The sequence below is a fragment of the Oreochromis niloticus genome, linkage group LG23, assembly GCF_001858045.2.
Source record: "Oreochromis niloticus isolate F11D_XX linkage group LG23, O_niloticus_UMD_NMBU, whole genome shotgun sequence".
Lineage (NCBI taxonomy): Eukaryota > Metazoa > Chordata > Actinopteri > Cichliformes > Cichlidae > Oreochromis > Oreochromis niloticus.
Genome location: NC_031986.2, coordinates 26823667 through 26845131, shown reverse-complemented (window position 1 = coordinate 26845131; position 21465 = coordinate 26823667). Strand labels below are relative to the sequence as shown.

Sequence of the window (21465 nt, the reverse complement as noted above, 5' to 3'; positions counted from 1 at the left end):
CAGGTGTGTTGTTGATTGCGAGGAAGCAAACAGTTTGTGACCGCTGCACTGTTATGTTAAATCATGTTGGAATAAAGAATCTAAAGGACAAGATAAGTATGGCTGGAGTTATTGGACTGTATCAAGTTTAATAAGTTCATGCACACCAGTGACATCGCGTCACCCCTGCCAAGAAAGACCTCAGTGGCTTCAAGCGTAAGCTTAGCCTCTACAAATACAAATGGGTTATTAGCTAAAGGACTTTAGTTCAAATTGTTAAATAAAACTGTAAAATAGATTTTACAGTCTGTTATTCACCCTCTGTGACGACACTATCAAAGTGACTTTTTCTGATGCTTTATTTGACATGTAACTTCTGACCCTTGAAAGCTGTAAGTGAAGCAGTAGTAGTTTCTTCACACTGCTTTCCATAAAGATTTAATAAAGAATTAAAGAAAGAAAAAGAAAATTTGATTATAATTTGTGCTGTCTTGCCCGTAACTTCTCCACAGTATGCCTTTTGTCCTGTCCTCCTCACATCCTTCCCAAACCAGCCATGGCAGATGGGCCTGGTTCTGCTGGAGAGTTCCTCCTGGTGTTGCCAAGCGCTTGTTCATAGTGAGCTGCCTGATCATTGGGGTTTTCTCTGAATTATTTACATATAAATATAAAGCACCTCAAAGTGAAGAATAAAATAAAGTAAATAAAGTGAATAAACAAAATTCAATTGAATTGAAATGATCTGATTATAGGAAGAAGTGATGGAAGGTGGTGAATTAATAATGAACATTAATTGTTAATAGGAATATTTCAAGGTTCCCTTACAGATATTATTTAATTAGGAAATTCTTCTTTGTGGTCATAGCTGATTTGTCCTCATCAGAATGAAGTTTATTTTATTCATATCCAGCAGTTGGCGCTAATGCGCCGGTTTCTAATAGCCAAAGAAGAAGACCACCGGTAGAGCAGCTGGATTTCTTCACCGTTTGCTCGGGACTGTAAGTTTTCCCTTATTTCAAACGGTATGCTCGCTGTCAGAGAAGTATCTGCTTTCACTCTGCTTCATATAGAATCAGCAGAAAGCCGCCGCTCGGCTCTTCCGGTGACTCTGTAACTTCAGTCGGGGCGGAGCATTTCCAGCTGGTTTCCGTTATATGAGGCAACACAGCCGCTGAAACCTGACATTTCCCCCCAAATAACTCCAAATATAAACGCAGTCGTCCGCTGTTTTTAAATACAACAACCTCAGTCACCCCAACCACTCACAACTTTAAAAGACAGCTTACATCTGTCGGTAAATAATAAAATTTGCTTCTGTTTACTTTCTGTGTCCCGTCGGGATGTTAATCCTTACATACTTTTCAGGTCAAGTTTGAGAGCAGCTTCATTGTGTGTTAAATTCCTGCGTGTCTTATGTTGGCCGTGTGAGAAGTTATGTTTATAACACTTTCACTTTATGGAGGATGTTGTTAATGTTAATGTTAATTACAGAATTACAAAATCATGCGTGTTGTTATGATACTTGTAGTGATAGGAGTGTTGCCAGTGCGTAATGGGCTCAAAGCTGTGGGCGCAGCGGCAAAACGCATCCACGCTGGCCTTTGAGACGCTGCTCTCGACAGAATGCTGGTTATTACTTCGGTGGACCCCAGAAGTGCTCTATACAGGAGGGCACAAGTTAAAGTGTGATGTTTAATGATGTTTTTAATTACAGTAGGATGGCGTCATTGTGACGTGGTAGGGCGTCATATTGAAAAAAAAATAGTGTGTTTTACAGCCCTCTCAATGGCCTTTCATATGGTATATTACTCAGTGTGTTTTAAAAAAAATTTCAAGGTAACCTTTGACCTCGAACTTTGACAAAGTGAACTTTGACCTAACAGTGACGGTAAAGGTCAAAGGGTCATTCCTTATTTTCACATACATTTTTCATTTAAATTATTGTGCCTGTCATGTTTTCATGTCTTAGGTGAAACAGGGCATGATATTATGGGATAGTAGATGTTTTTTCCTTCTAAACAAAGTGTTGTACAGTCTCCCTTCTTTCTTCTTGTAATAATGTCAGACATGCTATTTATACATTCAAATCTATAGCTCAAGATTTGTTGCAGACATGATGTGGGAAACCTTGCCTGGGTCGAAATTAACCTGGATTACACTGTGAAGGTATGAAATAGGAACAAAATGTAAAGGTTAGAGGAAATGATTAATTAATGGGTCCACTCTGTGTTTACCACATGCCCATTAATAACAGTAGTGACCAGGTTCACCAGTTTCAGCAGCTGGAAGTTGTAAATTAAGAAATAGTCTGTAATGCTCATGAAAGCAGATTGTTACTGGTGGAAAGATTATCCTAAACACCACCTTTGGAAGGAAACATGACTTGCAGTTTGCAAATTTTTGTTGTTTTTAATCAGTGTCTTACTCTGTATGAGCTGTAACATCTGTCTTTTTTAAACACTTTTCTTTCTTCACCAATCAGCTGAAGTGTTTGAAAATATTTGCTGGATTGACTGAATTTTCCAGTCAAAGTGATCCACTGGTCCAGTTTAAATTCGACCTGAAAACTGTCACACTCCAGGACGGGTGTCTATATGTGTACTGGTTTCTTAATGTAGGGTGGGGTATCTCTTTTTGGAGTTTCCTCCTTATCAGTCAAAAACAGGTGATGCATGTTCAGAGATTTTGGTCAATGAGTAGCATGTGTGCTGACTCACTGTTGGAGGGATTTATAAGCCACTGACCCTAAAGGCCGGTCAGTTTAGAACAGCAGACCCTTCATTCAAACACAGTGTGTAGGGTCAGATTAGAACTAGATACTCGTGTCAGTGAATGCATTCTGTATGTTCTGGGATGATTTGTGTTTCCTCTCCAGGTAAAGGTAGAAAGTGTGTGTGAGCTGATGTGGATGTGAATTCAGCAGCATGGACCAGTGTGAGGACAGAGAGGAGGGAGTCCCTCCCTCTAAAAGAGCCAGAGAGAGCCAGAGCAAAGCTCAGAGGTGAGATGACCATCTCTAACTGTCCATGACTCTTCTCCATGTCACAGCTCAGCACTCACATCACTGCTCCATCATTATTCACAGGAACCAACCTGGAACTGAACCCAGCTGTGTGTCCTTACAGAGTGATGCCTCAGTTGAACGCCACATTGAATTTAAACAACAACCCTCTGCTGCAGGGAGGTAAACATGAACATGGGCTTTTTTGGGTCTTATTTACATGACAGAGTTTAATAGTTTACCACAAGTTTAAAATGAAAAATACAATTTAAAATATTTTAAGAAAAAATTTTTAAAAAAGATACAAACACAGTTATTGAAGAATTCAAAAGGTAAATCATCTAAAACAGCTACACACAGAATCTGAACGGTTCCTGTTCCCGTTAAATTAACCAAGTGTTAACAAAGATTACAGTTTAGGAACTAAAACAGATCTTCTGAGCTGAGTACAGACTTCAGAGACCTGCGGTATGATTCTGTCACTGAAATGAGTTTGAGGTGGTTTATAGGACCAGGTAGCATAGAACTGATATACAGTGGCAGCTTCCTGATACAGAGATGGAACAAAGACAAGTAATACATGTCTATCATGTCTTTTAGATGTAAAGAAAGGCTTTTTTAAATCCAAAGTAGAGATGAGTACTGCTACCATCAGCAGTGCTAGCAGCAGCAGGTCATCGTCCTCACGTCTGTGTTTTTATCATTCTGCTCAGGTGGTTAGAATCGACATACAGACCTTCATATTCTTTATATGCTTGTTAGCACAGATGGCCTCTACCTTATATTCCACCTGCTGAGTAGGTGATCAATATTTTAGGACGACACTTGGTTTTGTTTATTACTGAAGTATGATGAATTAGTTTAAGTGACTTGAATTTTTTTTTCCACTCAGCGAGGTCAGCTGATTTTAATCTTCCACTAAAACAAATGTGATGCCTTTCTAATTTGTTTCCAACCATTTCATCATACAGTAATTGTTAACTAACCCATATTACACAAACACTGTGAAATAGGGCTGCCACGATTCCTCGACTAGTCATGAAATCGTCAACGACTAATTTAATAGTCGACGCGTCTTTTGAAGCTTTTTGAGATCCTGAAAGACGCAGGAATAAGTAGGATTTAAGAGTGTAGTAATGGACTGAAACAGAAGAAGCAATGCATTTACAAGGATGCCAGCTGCTGTTAAACGCCAAAGAAGAAGAAGCAGTCTGTGTCCAAATTAAGAGGCCGCATTTGTAGGCCAATTACGTTACAGCGACACAACCTATCCCAGAATTCATAGCGTGGCTCAGCCAATTCCAGTTTCCAACAATGGCGGCAGCTACTTAGTTTTAATGTTACTCTTATTATTCTTTCTGGGTCGCAAAATAAAGTTTTCAGATATTTTCAGGCGAGAATGTAGGTGTGTAAACTTCAAATATTTGCTCAATTTATCAAGACATCACACATTTGCAAAAGTGATCCGATGTTTTCATAGACGAGCTGGCCGGGAGGTCAAGGTTCAACTCCCGGCACATCGTTTTCAAAGCGTCTGCGGTCTTTCGCTCCTCAGGTTTAACATGATACAGTATAAGTCACTTAGATAATAACTTTAAAATGCTATTGCTTGGCTTTTTTCAGTGTTTTGTTTGTTCCTGAGTAAATCGGTTTGGCTGAGATTAAAGTTATAGTTTTCACACAGCTGAATAAACATCAAACAGAAAACCGATTAAACAGAAGTGTGAGAGGCTCCAGAATTTACTCCAGTGTAATATTTTAGATAGCAAGGAGCAGACAGCTGAGTTTATTAAACTCCACCAAGACAATCTGCAAACGTCAATAAAAGTTTAATAAACTATCATCTTATCTTTATTTTTGGTTAGCACATACCTTAAACACTTTAAACACTAAGCTAATGATAGTTATATAAGAGCAGATGCTGCTGGTGCAATAAGCTGTACATTTTATGTCAAGTGGATGCATGATCTGATTAGTCGACTAATCGCAAACTTTCAATTCAATTCAATTCAATTTTATTTATATAGCGCCAAATCACAACAAAAGTCGCCTCAAGGCGCTTTATATTGTACAGTAGATAGCACAATAATAAATACAGAGAAAAACCCAACAATCATATGACCCCCTATGAGCAAGCACTTTGGCGACAGTGGGAAGGAAAAACTCCCTTTTAACAGGAAGAAACCTCCGGCAGAACCAGGCTCAGGGAGGGGCGGCCATCTGCTGCGACCGGTTGGGGTGAAAGAAGGAAAACAGGATGAAAGACATGCTGTGGAAGAGAGACAGAGATTAATGACAGATATGATTCGATGCAGAGAGGTCTATTAGCACATAGTGAGTGAGAAAGGTGACTGGAAGGGAAAAACTCAATGCATCATGGGAATCCCCGGCAGCCTACGTCTATTGCAGCATAACTAAGGGAGGATTCAGGGTCACCTGGTCCAGCCCTAACTATATGCTTTAGCAAAAAGGAAAGTTTTAAGCCTAATCTTGAAAGTAGAGATAGTGTCTGTCTCCCGAATCCAAACTGGAAGTTGGTTCCACAGAAGAGGGGCCTGAAAACTGAAGGCTCTCCCTCCCATTCTACTTTTAAATACTCTAGGAACAACAAGTAGGCCTGCAGTGCAAGAGCGAAGTGCTCTAATAGGGTGATATGGTACTACAAGGTCATTAAGATAAGATGGGGCCTGATTATTTAAGACCTTGTATGTGAGGAGCAGGATTTTGAATTCAATTCTGGATTTAACAGGAAGCCAATGAAGGGAAGCCAAAACAGGAGAAATATGCTCTCTCTTTCTAGTCCCTGTCAGTACTCTTGCTGCAGCATTTTGGATTAGCTGAAGGCTTCTCAGCGAGTTTTTAGGACTTCCTGATAATAGTGAATTACAGTAGTCCAGCCTGGAAGTAATAAATGCATGAACTAGTTTTTCAGCATCACTCTGAGACAGGATATTTCTAATTTTAGAGATGTTGCGCAAATGGAAGAAAGCAGTCTTACATATTTGTTTAATATGTGCATTGAAGGACATGTCCTGGTCAAAAATGACTCCAAGGTTTCTCACAGTGTTACTGGAGGCCAAGGTAATGCCATCCAGAGTAAGAATCTGCTTAGATACCATATTTCTAAGATTTTCAGGGCCGAGTACAATAACCTCAGTTTTATCTGAATTAAGAAGCAGAAAGTTAGCGGCCATCCAGGTCTTTATGTCTTTAAGACATTCCTGCAGTTTAACTAATTGGTGTGTGTTACCTGGCTTCATGGATAGATAGAGCTGCGTGTCATCTGCATAGCAGTGAAAATTTATGCTATGTCTTCTAATGATGTTGCCTAGGGGAAGCATGTATAATGTAAATAGAATTGGTCCTAGCACTGAACCCTGTGGAACACCATAATTGACCTTAGTGTCTGAAGAGGACTCTCCATTTACATGTACAAACTGGAGTCTATTAGATAGATATGATACAAACCACTGCAGTGCAGTACCTGTAATACCTACAGCATGTTCTAATCGCTCTAATAGGATATTATGGTCAACAGTATCGAACGCAGCACTGAGGTCTAGCAGGACAAGCACAGAGATGAGTCCACTGTCAGAGGCCATAAGAAGATCATTTGTAACCTTCACTAAAGCTGTTTCTGTGCTGTGATGAGCTCTGAAACCTGACTGAAACTCTTCAAATAAACCATTTCTCTGCAGATGATCTGTTAGCTGTTTGACAACTACTCTTTCAAGGATTTTTGATATGAAAGGAAGGTTGGAGATTGGCCTATAATTAGCTAAGACAGCTGGGTCTAGAGATGGCTTTTTAAGTAAAGGTTTAACTACAGCCAGCTTGAAGGCCTGTGGTACATAGCCGATTATTAGAGATAGGTTGATCATATTTAAGATCGAAGAATTAATTAATGGCAGGACTTCTTTGAGCAGTTTTGTAGGAATGGGGTCTAAAAGACACATTGATGGTTTGGAGGAATTAATTATTGAAGTTAACTCAGAAAGATCAATTGGAGAAAAAGAGTCTAACTTAACATCGATGGTACTAAGAGTAGCTGTAGATAATATTACATCTGTGGGATGATTATTGGTAATTTTTTCTCTAATGATAAAAATTTTATTTGTGAAGAAGTTCATGAAGTCATTACTAGTTAACGTTAAAGGGATGGTTGGCTCAGTAGAGCTCTGACTTTTTGTCAGCCTGGCTACAGTGCTGAAGAGAAACCTGGGGTTGTTCTTATTTTCTTCAATCAGTGACGAATAGTAAGATGTTCTGGCTTTGCGGAGGGCTTTCTTATAAAGCAGCAAACTATTTCTCCAGGCTAAATGATGATCCTCTAAATTTGTGACACGCCATTTCCTCTCCAGCTTACGAGTTATCTGCTTTAGGCTACGTGTTTGAGAATTATACCACGGAGTCAGGGACTTTGGATTTGAGGCCTTAGTTTTCACAGGAGCTACAGTATCCAGAGTCGTACGTAGTGAGGAGGTAAAATTATTAACAAGATAATCGACCTCTGTTGGAGTAGCGTTCAGATAGCTGCTCTGTTCTATGTTGGTACAGGGCATTGAAGATGATAACAGTGGGTGGATTATATTCTTAAACTTAGTTACAGCACTTTCAGAAAGACATCTACTTTGATAAAGTCTACTCTCCACTGCTGTGTAATCAATTATTGTAAATGTAAATGTTATCAGGAAATGATCAGACAGCAGAGGGTTTTCAGGAAACACTGTTAAATATTCAGTTTCTATGCCATACGTTAAAACAAGATCTAGAGTGTGATTAAAGTGGTGGGTGGGTTCTTTTACATTTTGAGAGAAGCCAATTGAGTCTAGTAACAGATTAAATGCGATGTTGAGGCTGTCATTTTTAGCATCTACATGGATGTTAAAATCACCCACAATAATTATTTTATCTGAGCTGAGCACTAAATCAGATAAAAAGTCTGAGAAATCAGAGAGAAACTCTGTGTAAGGCCCAGGTGGACGATAGATGATAACAAGTAAGACTGGTTTCTGAGTTTTACAGCTGGGGTGGACGAGGCTAAGCATCAGGCTTTCAAATGAATTAAAAGTCTGTCTTGGTCTTTCGTTAATTAATAGGCTGGTGTGAAAAATTGCTGCCACACCGCCCCCTCGGCCTGTGCTTCGGGATTTCTGGTAGTTAGAATGACTCGGGGGTGTTGATTCATTTAAACTAACATACTCATCCTGCTGCAACCAGGTTTCTGTAAGGCAGAGTAAATCGATTTGTTGATCAATTATTAAGTCATGTACTAACAGAGACTTGGAGGAGAGAGACCTAATATTTAATAATCCACATTTCACTGTTTTACTCTTTGGTTCAGATGTGGATACTGTATTGTTCTTTCTTTGTGATTTTTTATGTTTAAGTTGTTTATTGCTGGTTTTTAGTTTGTTTTTTGTCTTTTTGGGAGCTGACACAGTCTCAATGGAGATGGGTTTTTGGGGGGGTAGCAGGAGGAGAGAAGCTGCAGAGAGGCGTGTAAGACTGCAACTCTGCTTCCTGGTCCCAACTCTGGATAGTCATATTTTGGGGGGTTTAATGAATTTGTCCATATTTCTAGAAATGAGAGCTGCTCCATCCAAAGTGGGATGGATGCCGTCTCTCCTAACAAGACCAGGTTTCCTCCAGAAGGTTTGCCAATTATCTATGAAGCCCACATCGTTTCTGGGACACCACTCAGACAGCCAGCAATTTAAGGAGAACATGCGGCTAAACATGTCACTCCTGGTCTGATTGGGGAGGGGACCAGAGAAAACTACAGAGTCCGACATTGTTTTTGCAAAGTTACACACCGATTCAATATTGATTTTAGTGACCTCCGATTGGCGTAACCGGGTGTCATTACTGCCGACGTGAATTATGATCTTACTGTATTTACGTTTACCCTTAGCCAGCAGTTTTAAATTTCCTTCAATGTCGCCTGCTCTGGCCCCTGGAAGACAATTGACTATGGTTGCCGGTGTCTCTAGCTTCACATGTCTGAGAACAGAATCACCAATTACCAGAGTTTGACCCCCGGCGGGTGTGTCGCCGAGTGGGGAAAAACGGTTAGACACATGAACAGGTTGGTGGTGTACCTGGGGCTTCAGTTTAAGACTATGCTTCCTCCTCACCGTCACCCAGCCGCCCTCTTTCCCCAGCTGCTTGGGGTCTGCCGGGGAACAGCTAGCGGGGCCTACGCTATCTTCGGCTGCACCAGCTACAGGGGCCTGGCTAGCTACGGGTGAATGAAGGGTGCGAAGCCGAGTCTCCAATTCAGTAATCCTGGCCTCCAGAGCTGCAAATATGCTACATTTATTACAGGTATCATTACTGCTAAAGGAGGCCGAGGAGTAACTAAACATCTGACACAATGAGCAGGAAAGTGCAGGAGGGACAGGTGAAGTAGCCATGGTGCTAACGAGTCGGCTACGAGCTAAGCTAAGCTAGCGAAACAGTAAAGAGACAGTGAGTGAATACTTTGGCTATAAATTAGGTAGTGAGTACACAGAAAGGGTGATTCAGATGAAGCACGTTAAGATTATACTATGAAAAAGGGATGTATCAAAAGATTTAAATTAAATTGCTAAGCAGAAAAGCTACTCAGAAACACCACTGTGTTTGAGCAGGAACAGGAAGTGATACTATACCACAGAGCGAGCGAACACCAAGTGACAGCGCCACCAAGAGTCAGGAGAACAGCGTGAACCCACCAAAATTCTCTCTGTCAAACATAATCAATGACTAGTTGACTATCAAAATAATCGTTTGTGGCAGCCCTACTGTGAACCATGTGAACCAGCGCCAGCCCCAAACTGAAGGCACAACATGATCTCAGATTCAAAGGTCACCATCAGAGGCGAGGAGCAAAGCCAGCAGGAATCATCAGCTGAGCGTTTTTTGTCATCATCAAACGAGTACAAACGACTGCAAACAAAGAAAGTTGTTAGTGTAGGAAGAATGCCTTTCTTGTTACCTTCTTCCATACTATGTAAGCTGTTAAAAACTCTGTATTTTGAACATGAACCTGAGCACAGCTACATCTCCTTGAAGACTGCTGCCTCAGTTGAACATCATATTGATGTTATTAGAGAGCAGGATGAGAGCGAGACTAGAGCTCAGATGTGAGTTGACCATGTCTAACTGTCACAAACTCTCTGACCTCCATGGCACTGCTGAGCCCTCAAATCAATGCACCGTCTTTATTTACAGAAATACAGTTAGGACTACAGCTGGATCTGACCCCAGTCCTGAACCTAGCAATGTGTCCTTGAAGAGCACCGCCTCGGCTGAACGGGTCATTGAATTTAAAGGACAGCCCTGTACTGCGGAGAGGTAAACATGAGCTTTGCTCCACATACAGAGCTCCGAAATGTCTAACAAAGGAATATGTCAATTTTTCAACATGAGCTCAGCATGATGTGTTTTTATTTTTAGTGAAAGTCAAAACTAAAACAGGAGGAAATATTTACGGCTGATAACGGAGTTTATGAGTCTAGTGTGTGTTTGAAATGAAAAATAGATTCATGAACATGTTGAAAAAAAGAAAAGCCCAGAAAAACCAAGTTAATAAAGAGTTAACGGTGTTAAAGACGCTATGTAAATGTAGATAAAATTAGTATTTGATCATTTTCAAATCTCATAAATCTTATTTACAACTGAATACAGACAACATATAAAATCTTTAAATAAGACAATGTACCATTTTAAGAAGAGCAGTAGCTCATTTTAAATTTGATGGCAGCAGCACAGCACAGTGGAACAAGGTTACCACTGTGTAGAACTCTCTCTTCTTTACACAACAGTCCATAAACATCTGGGACCAGTTGCTGGACCTTTGGGAGAGCAATGGTGTCCCATTCTTGTTTGATATAGTATTTTTGCTGTTCAACAGTCCCAGGTCTTCTTTGTCATATTTTTCATTTTATGATGCACCAAAGGTTTTAGTTGGTTGAAGATCTGGACTGCAGGTAGGCCAGCTCTACATTCAGGCTCCTCTGAAACCATTTAGCATTGATATTGCCTTTAAGATTTGCAAGCTGCGAGTTCCATAGGCACCAGTGCACACCTACACATCAGAGGCCCAGGCTGTCAAATTGAACACTGATACCAAGCTGCATGTTTTTTCCCCCTCTTTAGTCTGGGGGATGCAAGATCCATGTCTTCCAAAAAGAATTTGAAATTTCCTTTTGTCTGACGACAGAACAGTTTTCCACTTTTCCTCAGTCCATTTTAAATAAGCTTTGGCCCGGAGAAAGCAGTGCTATTTCTGGATTATTTTCACTTCTTACTTATTTTTTTTGCATGAAAAAGCTTTAACCTGCATGTGCGTATGCCATGGGGAAGTGTTCCTTAGCTCATCCAGTGATTTTCATGACAGAGTCATGCCTACATTGCAAAAACTCAAAATCTTACCAAGTATATTTGTCTAATTTCTAGTCAAAATAATCTCATTACACTTAAAATAAGAAAATCAGCTAGAGAGTAACATTTAAGTTAGATATAGGAACTTGTTTTTAGACAGTGCATCTTGGACCTGGAGAATTTTCACTTGTTCCATTGGCAGTTTTTTCACTTAATACAAGATATTCTTGCTTGAAATAAGTGAAATAAATCTGCCAATGGAACAAGTGATGATCTTCTATTGGCACCCTTTGATGATGCAGTAGATGAGATAGTCACAGACTACACAAATTTACAATGAAGAACATTATTCTGAAATTGTTCAGTAATTTGTAGATGCCTTTTGTTGCAGACCAGTAAACTCTGCCCATCTTTATTTCAGAGAAACTCTGCCTCTCCAAGATGATATTTATTTAATTAATTAACTAATTATTGCACAATGGTTCTGGTTGTTTTTTTTTAGCACCACTTACTTTTTGTCACAATCATAACTTTAAAAAAAACAAACATTTTTCCTAATCTTGGGTCTTTGATCCAGAGTTGTGAGGTTTTGTAATGAATTCTTGCTTATTATTTAAAGTTCTGTTTGTTATCTAGTTTTTTAAATTGTTATTGTTTTTAATTGTCATTCAATTGTTATGTTTCTCCTTTATATCTTGAGGTTTCTGGCTGTTTATTTCCATTAGTTGTTTTGGCAGGGTCTATAATCCATAGATTCTTGTGCTATTTTTTAGCTTTTTTTTTTTTTTTTTAAGTTTGAGTGTTTTCTTAGGTGATTCCTGCATATTTATTTGTATTATTAGCCTTCTTTGTCTTGTTTGTAGTTCAGCATCTTTAGTGCTGCAGAAATGTGCTGGTTACCAAAGCTGCCTTATATTCCACCTGCTGAGTAGCTGATTGACATCTTAGGATCAATACTTAGCTGGCTTTGTTTATTACTGAAGAATGATGGTTTAGTTTAAGTGATTGGAAATTATAACACGTGTGATGCCACTTTTATGGATTTTTAACCATTTTATTATACAGTAGTTGTTAATTTACACATTTACACGGAAAATAGAAAATATATCAAATGTTTAAATGACAAAAATGTGTCATTTGAACAAGAACAGTTGCTCATTTTGAATTTGATAGCAGTAACACATATATATAAAAAAACTCCGTATACTTTTATGGGCAAAGTGTATAAAAATCACCAAAGCATAAAACTGAATGGAGCCAATTCTTGAAATTTTCTTTACAGTATCACCAGGTCAGATGTTCCCACTGGTCCGACTGTCTCGCAGGATAAAACACACCTGGACTCCATATTTATGGTCTGTACGTTTACAATTACTTGTTGTTTTCTGTTCATTTCATTGTAAGTTTTTTAATTTTTCACAAAGAATAAAATTCAAAAGAAAAACTGAATAATTTAATTTAGCTCCTGATGGAACTTTATTCAGGCAGAAACTCCACATAAGGACTACAAACAGGTTGAATTAGATTAAAACTAGGAGAAAGTTTATTTGCACTTTTAGTTAAGCTAATGTTAACTAACTTTAGCAGGAAGAAAGCAAGTTTTATCAATTGAAGGCTGGGTCTGGGCTAACAGGAATTTGACTGACGTGGCTTTCTTCTGGCTGATCTTAGCTAATGCTCTTATGGCTAGTATGGACAAATTTCAAGGTGTCTAATGTAACAAAATGAAGTGGATAAAGTCAGCTGATCATTCCAATCCTATGTTGCTCATCTGGGCGATGAAATATCTTGCCAATATTTTGTAAGTTAATAATAATAAGTAACCATTGACTGATTTATGTAATGTTGTTAAATTATAGGTGGTTGTAAATGTTATTATATGCAAAACAATTAATGAATTGAAATCCTAGTTGTCTTATCTTTCTAAATACTTTACCAGGTATTATAATCCATGATAACCACGCATCGATTATGTGGTTATTGTTCTTATAGTCTATTTAGAAACTTAAATATTTAGCTATCCTTTTTTAGAGCTTTGGATTGTGAATATAACCAGAACTTCAGAGAATATCAAGGTTCTGTTCTTTTTCCAGCACACCAGTGCTGATTCGCCATGTCCCTTTTCACTGTAGGAGAAAAACGAGGTAGCCGGTGAGTCCGGTCAGGAGAATCACTTCACCGGAGAGGCATAAAACATATATTGTATCATCAGATACTGTTATAATTGTGTAAAAAGCAATCATGGCTAATGCTTGCTTCAATAAAAAGGGCAATAAAGAAAGAACTAGACCATTACATAAACGGTATGTCCAACATGCTTGCTGATGCTTGGCTGATGTTTCTCTATGATTTCAGTCTGACTGTAGCATTCAAATAATGTTTTCCAGCTGTTGGAGGAGAACCTCAATGCTTTTGTGAAGAATGAACTGAGAAAGATCCAGAAGGTTCTGAGTCCAGATTACATAAAGAGTCAGGCAGAGGAGGTGTTGCAGGGTGACCATGAGATGGAGAGGAAGAGCAGCAGTGAGGCATTTCTTAGGATCACAGCGAACTTCCTGAGAATAATGAAGCAGGAGGTGCTGGCTCAACGTCTGGAGAATAGTAAGAGGATTTCTCTAAAGATATAATAAGCAGTAGACCATTTTATTATTATTACTATTATTATTTATATTACATAAATGTTGTTTGTCTATTCTTTTAGGATTCCCCATCATGTGTCAGAATAAACTTAAATCTAACCTGAAGAAGAAGTTCCAGTGTGTGTTTGAGGGAATTGCTAAAGAAGGAAACCCAACCTTTCTGAATCAGATCTACACAGAGCTCTACATCACAGAGGGAGAGACTACAGAGGTCAACCAAGAACATGAGATTAGACAGATTGAAACAGCATCCAGGAAATCAGACAGACCAGAAACAACAATTAGACAAGAAGACATCTTTAAAACTTCACTTGGAATAGATAAGCCAATCAGAACAGTCCTGACAAAGGGAGTGGCTGGCATTGGAAAAACATTCTTAACGCGGAAGTACACACTAGATTGGGCCGCTGAAAAAGCCAACCAGGACATCCAATTCATGTTTCCATTCACTTTCAGAGAGCTGAATTTGTTGAAAGAGAAAAAGTTCAGCCTGGTGGAACTTGTTCATCACTTCTTTACTGAAACCAAAGAATCAGGAATCTGCAGCTTTGAAGACTTCCAGGTTCTGTTTATCTTTGATGGTCTGGATGAGTGTCGACTTCATCTGGACTTCCACTACACAGAGACCCTGACTGATGTTACAGAGCCCACTGCAGTGGGTGTGCTGCTCACAAACCTCATCAGGGGTAAGCTGGTTCCATCTGCTCGAATCTGGATAACCACACGACCTGCAGCAGCCAATCAGATCCATCCTGAGTGTGTTGACATGGTGACAGAGGTTAGAGGGTTCACTGAACAACAGAAGGAGGAGTACTTCAAGAAGAGATTCAGAGAAGAGCAGGCCAGCAAAATCATCTCCCATATCAAGACATCACGAAGCCTCCACATCATGTGCCACATCCCAGTCTTCTGCTGGATCACTGCTACAGTTCTGGAGGATGTGCTGAAAACCAAAAAGAGGAGAGAGTTGCCTAAGAACTTGACTGAGATGTACATCCACTTCCTGGTGGTTCAGGCCAAAGTGAAAAAGGTCAAGTATGATGGAGGAGCTGAGACAGATCCACACTGGAGTCCAGAGAGCAGGAAGATGATTGAGTCTCTGGGAAAACTGGCTTTTGAGCAGCTGCAGAAAGGAAACCTGATCTTCTATGAATCAGACCTGACAGAGTGTGGCATCGATATCAGAGCAGCCTCAGTGTACTCAGGAGTGTTCACACAGATCTTTAGAGAGGAGAGAGGACTGTACCAGGACAAGGTGTTCTGCTTTGTCCATCTGAGTGTTCAGGAGTTTCTGGCTGCTCTTCATGTTCATCTGACCTTTATAAAGTCTGCTATCAATCTGCTGGAAGAACAAGAAATCTCCCAGATGTGTGAAACAAGAGAATTTGCAGAGACACAATTCTTTGTGAGTGCTGTGGACAAGACTTTAAAGAGTCCAAATGGACACCTGGACTTGTTACTCCGTTTCCTTCTTGGTCTCTCACTGAAGGAAAATCAGACTCTCCTACGAGGTCTTTTGACACAGATAGGATGTAGCTCACAGACCAAACAGGAAAATATCCGGTACATCAAAGAGAAGATCAGTCAGAATCTGTCTGCAGAAAAAAGCATCAACCTGTTCCACTGTCTGAATGAACTGAATGATCATTCTCTAGTGGAGGAGATCCAACAGGCCCTGAGTTCAGGAAGTCTCTCTACAGATAAACTGTCTCCTGCTCAGTGGTCAGCTCTCGTCTTCATCTTACTGTCATCAGAAGAAGATCTGAATGTGTTTGACCTGAAGAAATACTCTGCTTCAGAGGAGGCTCTTTTGAGGCTGCTGCCAGTGACCAAAGCCTCCTGCAAAGCTCTGTAAGTAAACAGTGGTGTTTCTTTACAATCCATTACTTTCTTAGTGGACAGTAGAGAGTATTTAATAACTACTACACATTTTCTTATTTCCATATTCTCTTATTTTCTCTTATTTTTATTCTCTTTTATTTTATTTTTTTATATTTTGCAGACTGAATATCTGTAACCTGTCAGTGAGAAGCTGTGAAGGTCTGTCCTCAGTTCTCAGCTCCCTGTCCTCTAATCTCAAAGAACTTAACCTGAGTAACAACAACCTGCAGGATTCAGGAGTGAAGCTGCTGGCTTCTGGACTGAAGAGTTCCCATTGTATACTGGAAAGTCTCAGGTCAGGATTCATATATCTGTTCCAACTCATAACATGTAGATGAATTTGTAAGACTGTGTGATTTGCAAATTAATTGTTGCATATCCTTCTTTATTTTGGATATTAGTTTTATGAAGATTTTGTATTATTTTCTTCTGCTTTTGCTTCTTGCTTGTGACTGTGAACTCACATTTAAAAAACTTTTTAGTAATACTCTTGTCAAACACTTCACCCTTCAATACATTTGTATGTTTGAACTGTGATGATAAAATATTTTTAGACTTTTCCTTCTGAATGACACTTACGTGACCTTCTTTTAGATATTTACTTTGTCCTCATAAAAATATAACAAGTTTGATGATTTTACTTTTCATCATCGGGTCAATATTTTGGCTTAATGAACCACGCCTCTAAAAAAACTTTGTCTGGTGTTACTAAAGCCAACGTTGATTTGATAGCAGTCTTGAGCTAGTCTGAATTTTTATACTTTTTGTGGAAGGTGTTAATCATCATAGTCTGTACAACTGTCAACTATCAACACTGTTCTCCATGACTGTGGTTGGGTGTTACTGACCTAGACTGGTTATACAATGTTTGAATACTTTTTTACTGTAATATGACTATAGTTGAGATTTCTGATTATCATGAGCTATAAGCTACAATTATCAATGTTAAAACAAAGGCTTGAAATGTTTCACTTTCACTATAGAATACATAAAAGTTTACCATACCACATTAAATTACCAAAAAGTATTTTCATAATATTCCAATGTTCACATGCTGGATGGACTAGGGAAGGATATCAAGTGAACTTTGTTGATCTGTGGAACCAGGACCCCAGTACAGGAAGTCTGCCTTGGCTCTCTGTTTATAAAGTCTAGTCTCTGATCCTGTGAGTATTATCCAGTTGGTAGTGCAGAGCTTAGATGGAGCCAACAGATAAGTGGATTTGCTCAGTTCTAACTGCATCTATTCTGGATGTCTATCCTGCTTATCTCTGAGGAACCCTTGTAGCTCAAGGGAGATTCCTCAGCCACACATGTTAATGACAGCTCCTTTTTGACACACACACACACACACACACACACACACACACACACACAGCCTCCAAGTCCAACTTCACACACACTCTCAGTGAGAAGCAATTAAGCAGGTAAGTATGATCAACTGTCAGCAAACTCACATATGAATTATGGTTCTGTGTTTAACAATTACAACATACTTAATACCTTTTTTCTCATTCAGAATCATATATAATGATGGGCTGGAGACACATTTCTTTTCTTTTCACAAGGCTGAAGCTGGATCATGTCTACACACAAAATCCAGACATTGGAGCAATTCAATTCAATTCAATTCAATTTTATTTAAATAGCGCCAAATCACAACAAAAGTCGCCTCAAGGCGCTTTATATTGTACAGTAGATAGCACAATATTAAATACAGAGAAAAACCCAACAATCATATGACCCCCTATGAGCAAGCACTTTGGCGACAGTGGGAAGGAAAAACTCCCTTTTAACAGGAAGAAACCTCCGGCAGAACCAGGCTCAGGGAGGGGCGGGGCCATCTGCTGCGACCGGTTGGGGTGAAAGAAGGAAAACAGGATAAAGACATGCTGTGGAAGAGAGACAGAGATTAATAACAGATATGATTCAATGCAGAGAGGTCTGTTAACACATAGTGAGTGAGAAAGGTGACTGGAAAGGAAAAACTCAATGCATCATGGGAATCCCCGGCAGCCTATGTCTATTGCAGCATAACTAAGGGAGGATTCAGGGTCACCTGGTCCAGCCCTAACTATATGCTTTAGCAAAAAGGAAAGTTTTAAGCCTAATCTTGAAAGTAGAGATAGTGTCTGTCTCCCGAATCCAAACTGGAAGCTGGTTCCACAGAAGAGGGGCCTGAAAACTGAAGGCTCTCCCTCCCATTCTACTTTTAAATACTCTAGGAACAACAAGTAGGCCTGCAGAGCGAGAGCGAAGTGCTCTAATAGGGTGATATGGTACTACAAGGTCATTAAGATAAGATGGGGCCTGATTATTTAAGACCTTGTATGTGAGGAGCAGGATTTTGAATTCAATTCTGGATTTAACAGGAAGCCAATGAAGGGAAGCCAAAACAGGAGAAATCTGCTCTCTCTTTCTAGTCCCTGTCAGTACCCTTGCTGCAGCATTTTGGATCAGCTGAAGGCTTTTCAGGGAGTTTTTAGGACATCCTGATAATAATGAATTACAGTAGTCCAGCCTGGAAGTAATAAATGCATGAACTAGTTTTTCAGCGTCACTCTGAGACAGGATATTTCTAATTTTAGAGATGTTGCGCAAATGGAAGAAAGCAGTCTTACATATTTGTTTAATATGTGCGTTGAAGGACATGTCCTGGTCAAAAATGACTCCAAGGTTCCTCACAGTGTTACTGGAGGCCAAGGTAATGCCATCCAGAGTAAGAATCTGCTTAGATACCATATTTCTAAGATTTTCAGGGCCGAGTACAATAACCTCAGTTTTATCTGAATTAAGAAGCAGAAAGTTAGCGGCCATCCAGGTCTTTATGTCTTTAAGACATTCCTGTAGTTTAACTAATTGGTGTGTGTTACCTGGCTTCATGGATAGATAGAGCTGCGTGTCATCTGCATAGCAGTGAAAATTTATGCTATGTCTTCTAATGATGTTGCCTAGGGGAAGCATGTATAATGTAAATAGAATTGGTCCTAGCACTGAACCCTGTGGAACACCATAATTGACCTTAGTGTGTGAAGAGGACTCTCCATTTACATGTACAAATTGGAGTCTATTAGATAGATATGATACAAACCACTGCAGTACAGTACCTGTAATACCTACAGCATGTTCTAATCGCTCTAATAGGATATTATGGTCAACAGTATCAAACGCAGCACTGAGGTCTAGCAGGACAGCACAGAGATGAGTCCACTGTCAGAGGCCATAAGAAGATCATTTGTAACCTTCACTAAAGCTGTTTCTGTGCTGTGATGAGCTCTGAAACCTGACTGAAACTCTTCAAATAAGCCATTCCTCTGCAGATGATCTGTTAGCTGTTTGACAACTACTCTTTCAAGGATTTTTGATATGAAAGGAAGGTTGGAGATTGGCCTATAATTAGCTAAGACTGCTGGGTCTAGAGATGGCTTTTTAAGTAAAGGTTTAACTACAGCCACCTTGAAGGCCTGTGGTACATAGCCGATTATTAGAGATAGGTTGATCATATTTAAGATTGAAGAATTAATTAATGGCAGGACTTCTTTGAGCAGTTTTGTAGGAATGGGGTCTAAAAGACACGTTGATGGTTTGGAGGAAGTAATTATTGAAGTTAACTCAGAAAGATCAATTGGAGAAAAAGAGTCTAACTTAACATCAATGGTACTAAAAGTAGCTGTATTTTACAGCACACAGCAATTCCCTGAGAGTTTCCTTCATATATGTTGTGTGTGTCTGTAGTCTATCGGGCTGTCTGATCGCAAAAGAAGGCTCTGATTCTCTGGCCTCAGCTCTAACGTCCAACCCCTCCCATCTGAGAGAGCTCGACCTGAGCTACAATCATCTGGGAGAGTCAGCAGTGAAGCTCTTGTCTTCTGGACTGGAGAATCCAGACTGGAGTCTGGACACTCTCAGGTATGGAGAGGACTGCTGCACCCACAGACAATTTCTAATAGAGGGAGGAGTGACTGAAAATATTTCTCACTGTGGATCTATTTATTGGAATATTGTGACATTTTCACTGATATGTTAATCACTGATGTTAGGAGCATTTTTCCTCTTACAAGAGACAGTGAACATAAATTGCAGATATTTGTGTGTAGCAGCTGCAGGAACATCTTTGTCATTGTTTTAGTTTAGACAGATGTGTGTGTCTGTGCTTGTGTGTAAAAGAGCGATGTAATGTGCAGGATGTAACCCCCTTCCTTCTCTCAGGGTGGAGCCTTCAGGAGAACAATGGTTGAGACCAGGTCTGAGGAAGTGTAAGTGTGTTTTTAATGTGATTCATGAAAACAAAGCAGCACACATTCAACCATCTTCAAACTGTCACATCACTCATTCACATCTCTGATGTCAGGAGTCATCATCTAAGTGTCAATCAATGACCAGATGATGGATCAATAACTGCAGCTGGATTGTGTTTGTTCTCTCCATCAGATTCCTGTCAACTCACAATCGACACAAACACAGTACACAAGAACCTTAAGCTGTCTGACAACAACAGGAAGGTGACATATGTTAAGGAGGAGCAGCCATATCCTGATCATCCAGACAGATTTGATGAATGGTGCCCCCAGGTGCTGTGTAGAGAAGGTCTGACTGGTCGCTGTTACTGGGAGGTCGAGAAAAATGGACAGGTTCACATATCAGTAAGTTACGGAAGAATCCCAAGAAAAGGGCACAGAGATGAAAGAAATGACATTGAATTTGGATTTAATGATCAGTCCTGGTGTCTCAGCTTCTCTAAACGAGGTTGCTCTGCTTGGCACAACAATAGAGAAACGTTCATCTGCTCTTCCTATTCTTGGTCTGGCAGAGTAGGAGTGTATGTGGACTGTCCTGCTGGCGCTCTGTCCTTCTACAGAGTCTCCTCTGATGACACTCTGATCCACCTCCACACCTTCAACACCACATTCACTGAACCTCTTTATGCTGGATTTGGGTTTGTGTTCAGAACAACATCAGGGTTTTCGATCTCTCTTGATTCTTCAGCTTCTCTGTGTTCAGTTTAGTGTAAATAGCGTCTTGTCTCATTATTTCTCTCTTTACCGTCCAAACTTTGATGTCACCATGTCTTTTGATGAATGAATGAAGTTATAAGTGTAATCAAATACGAAATATAATTTTATGGTCTTCAACTTTAAAGAAACCTTTCTATACTGTCCCATACTGTCTGGGTAAAATTTGACCCTTTTTTTTTTTTTTACAATAGAGTTCATTACCCTTAGTACCATTCGTTTTAGCTTTTGAATTTTTTAATTAGATTTTTGCCAAAGTGGTACCACAATTAAAATATTTCAGAACTTAGTGTATGTTGCTACAGATGTTTGTACACTGAGCATGTTCCAGGACAGATTTGATTATGCATTGAATGAGCAGCAGATGTTAGCACTTCCAGACGAGCTGTTGAACAGAGATGAACTTCATCACATCTTCACTAATGTCATGTAACTGTGTGTTGTGATGTTACGTATGACATTAAAGCCCTGTCATGTGACCGAAGACAAAGGAAGCCCTGTTTCTCTGAAACGATTCAACTGCCTCATTATGTGATTCAAGCTGTTGAAAAGATGCAGGAATTATAGGAAGTGTTTTCCATGATCT

General features: G+C 39.6%; 1 protein-coding gene across 1 annotated transcript; it reads left to right on the top strand.

The window, feature by feature from the left end:
* The first annotated feature begins 922 nt into the window (after positions 1-922).
* On the top strand, positions 923-20105 carry LOC100708839 (protein NLRC3). Its single transcript, XM_019365369.2, has 8 exons — positions 923-977; positions 2074-2980; positions 3065-3163; positions 10196-10318; positions 12630-12702; positions 13735-13948; positions 14049-15089; positions 20077-20105. Exons 2-8 carry the CDS (start codon positions 2904-2906, stop codon positions 20103-20105), a joined length of 1656 nt encoding a protein of 551 aa, XP_019220914.2. The 5' UTR covers positions 923-977; positions 2074-2903.
* The last annotated feature ends 1360 nt before the right edge of the window (positions 20106-21465 follow it).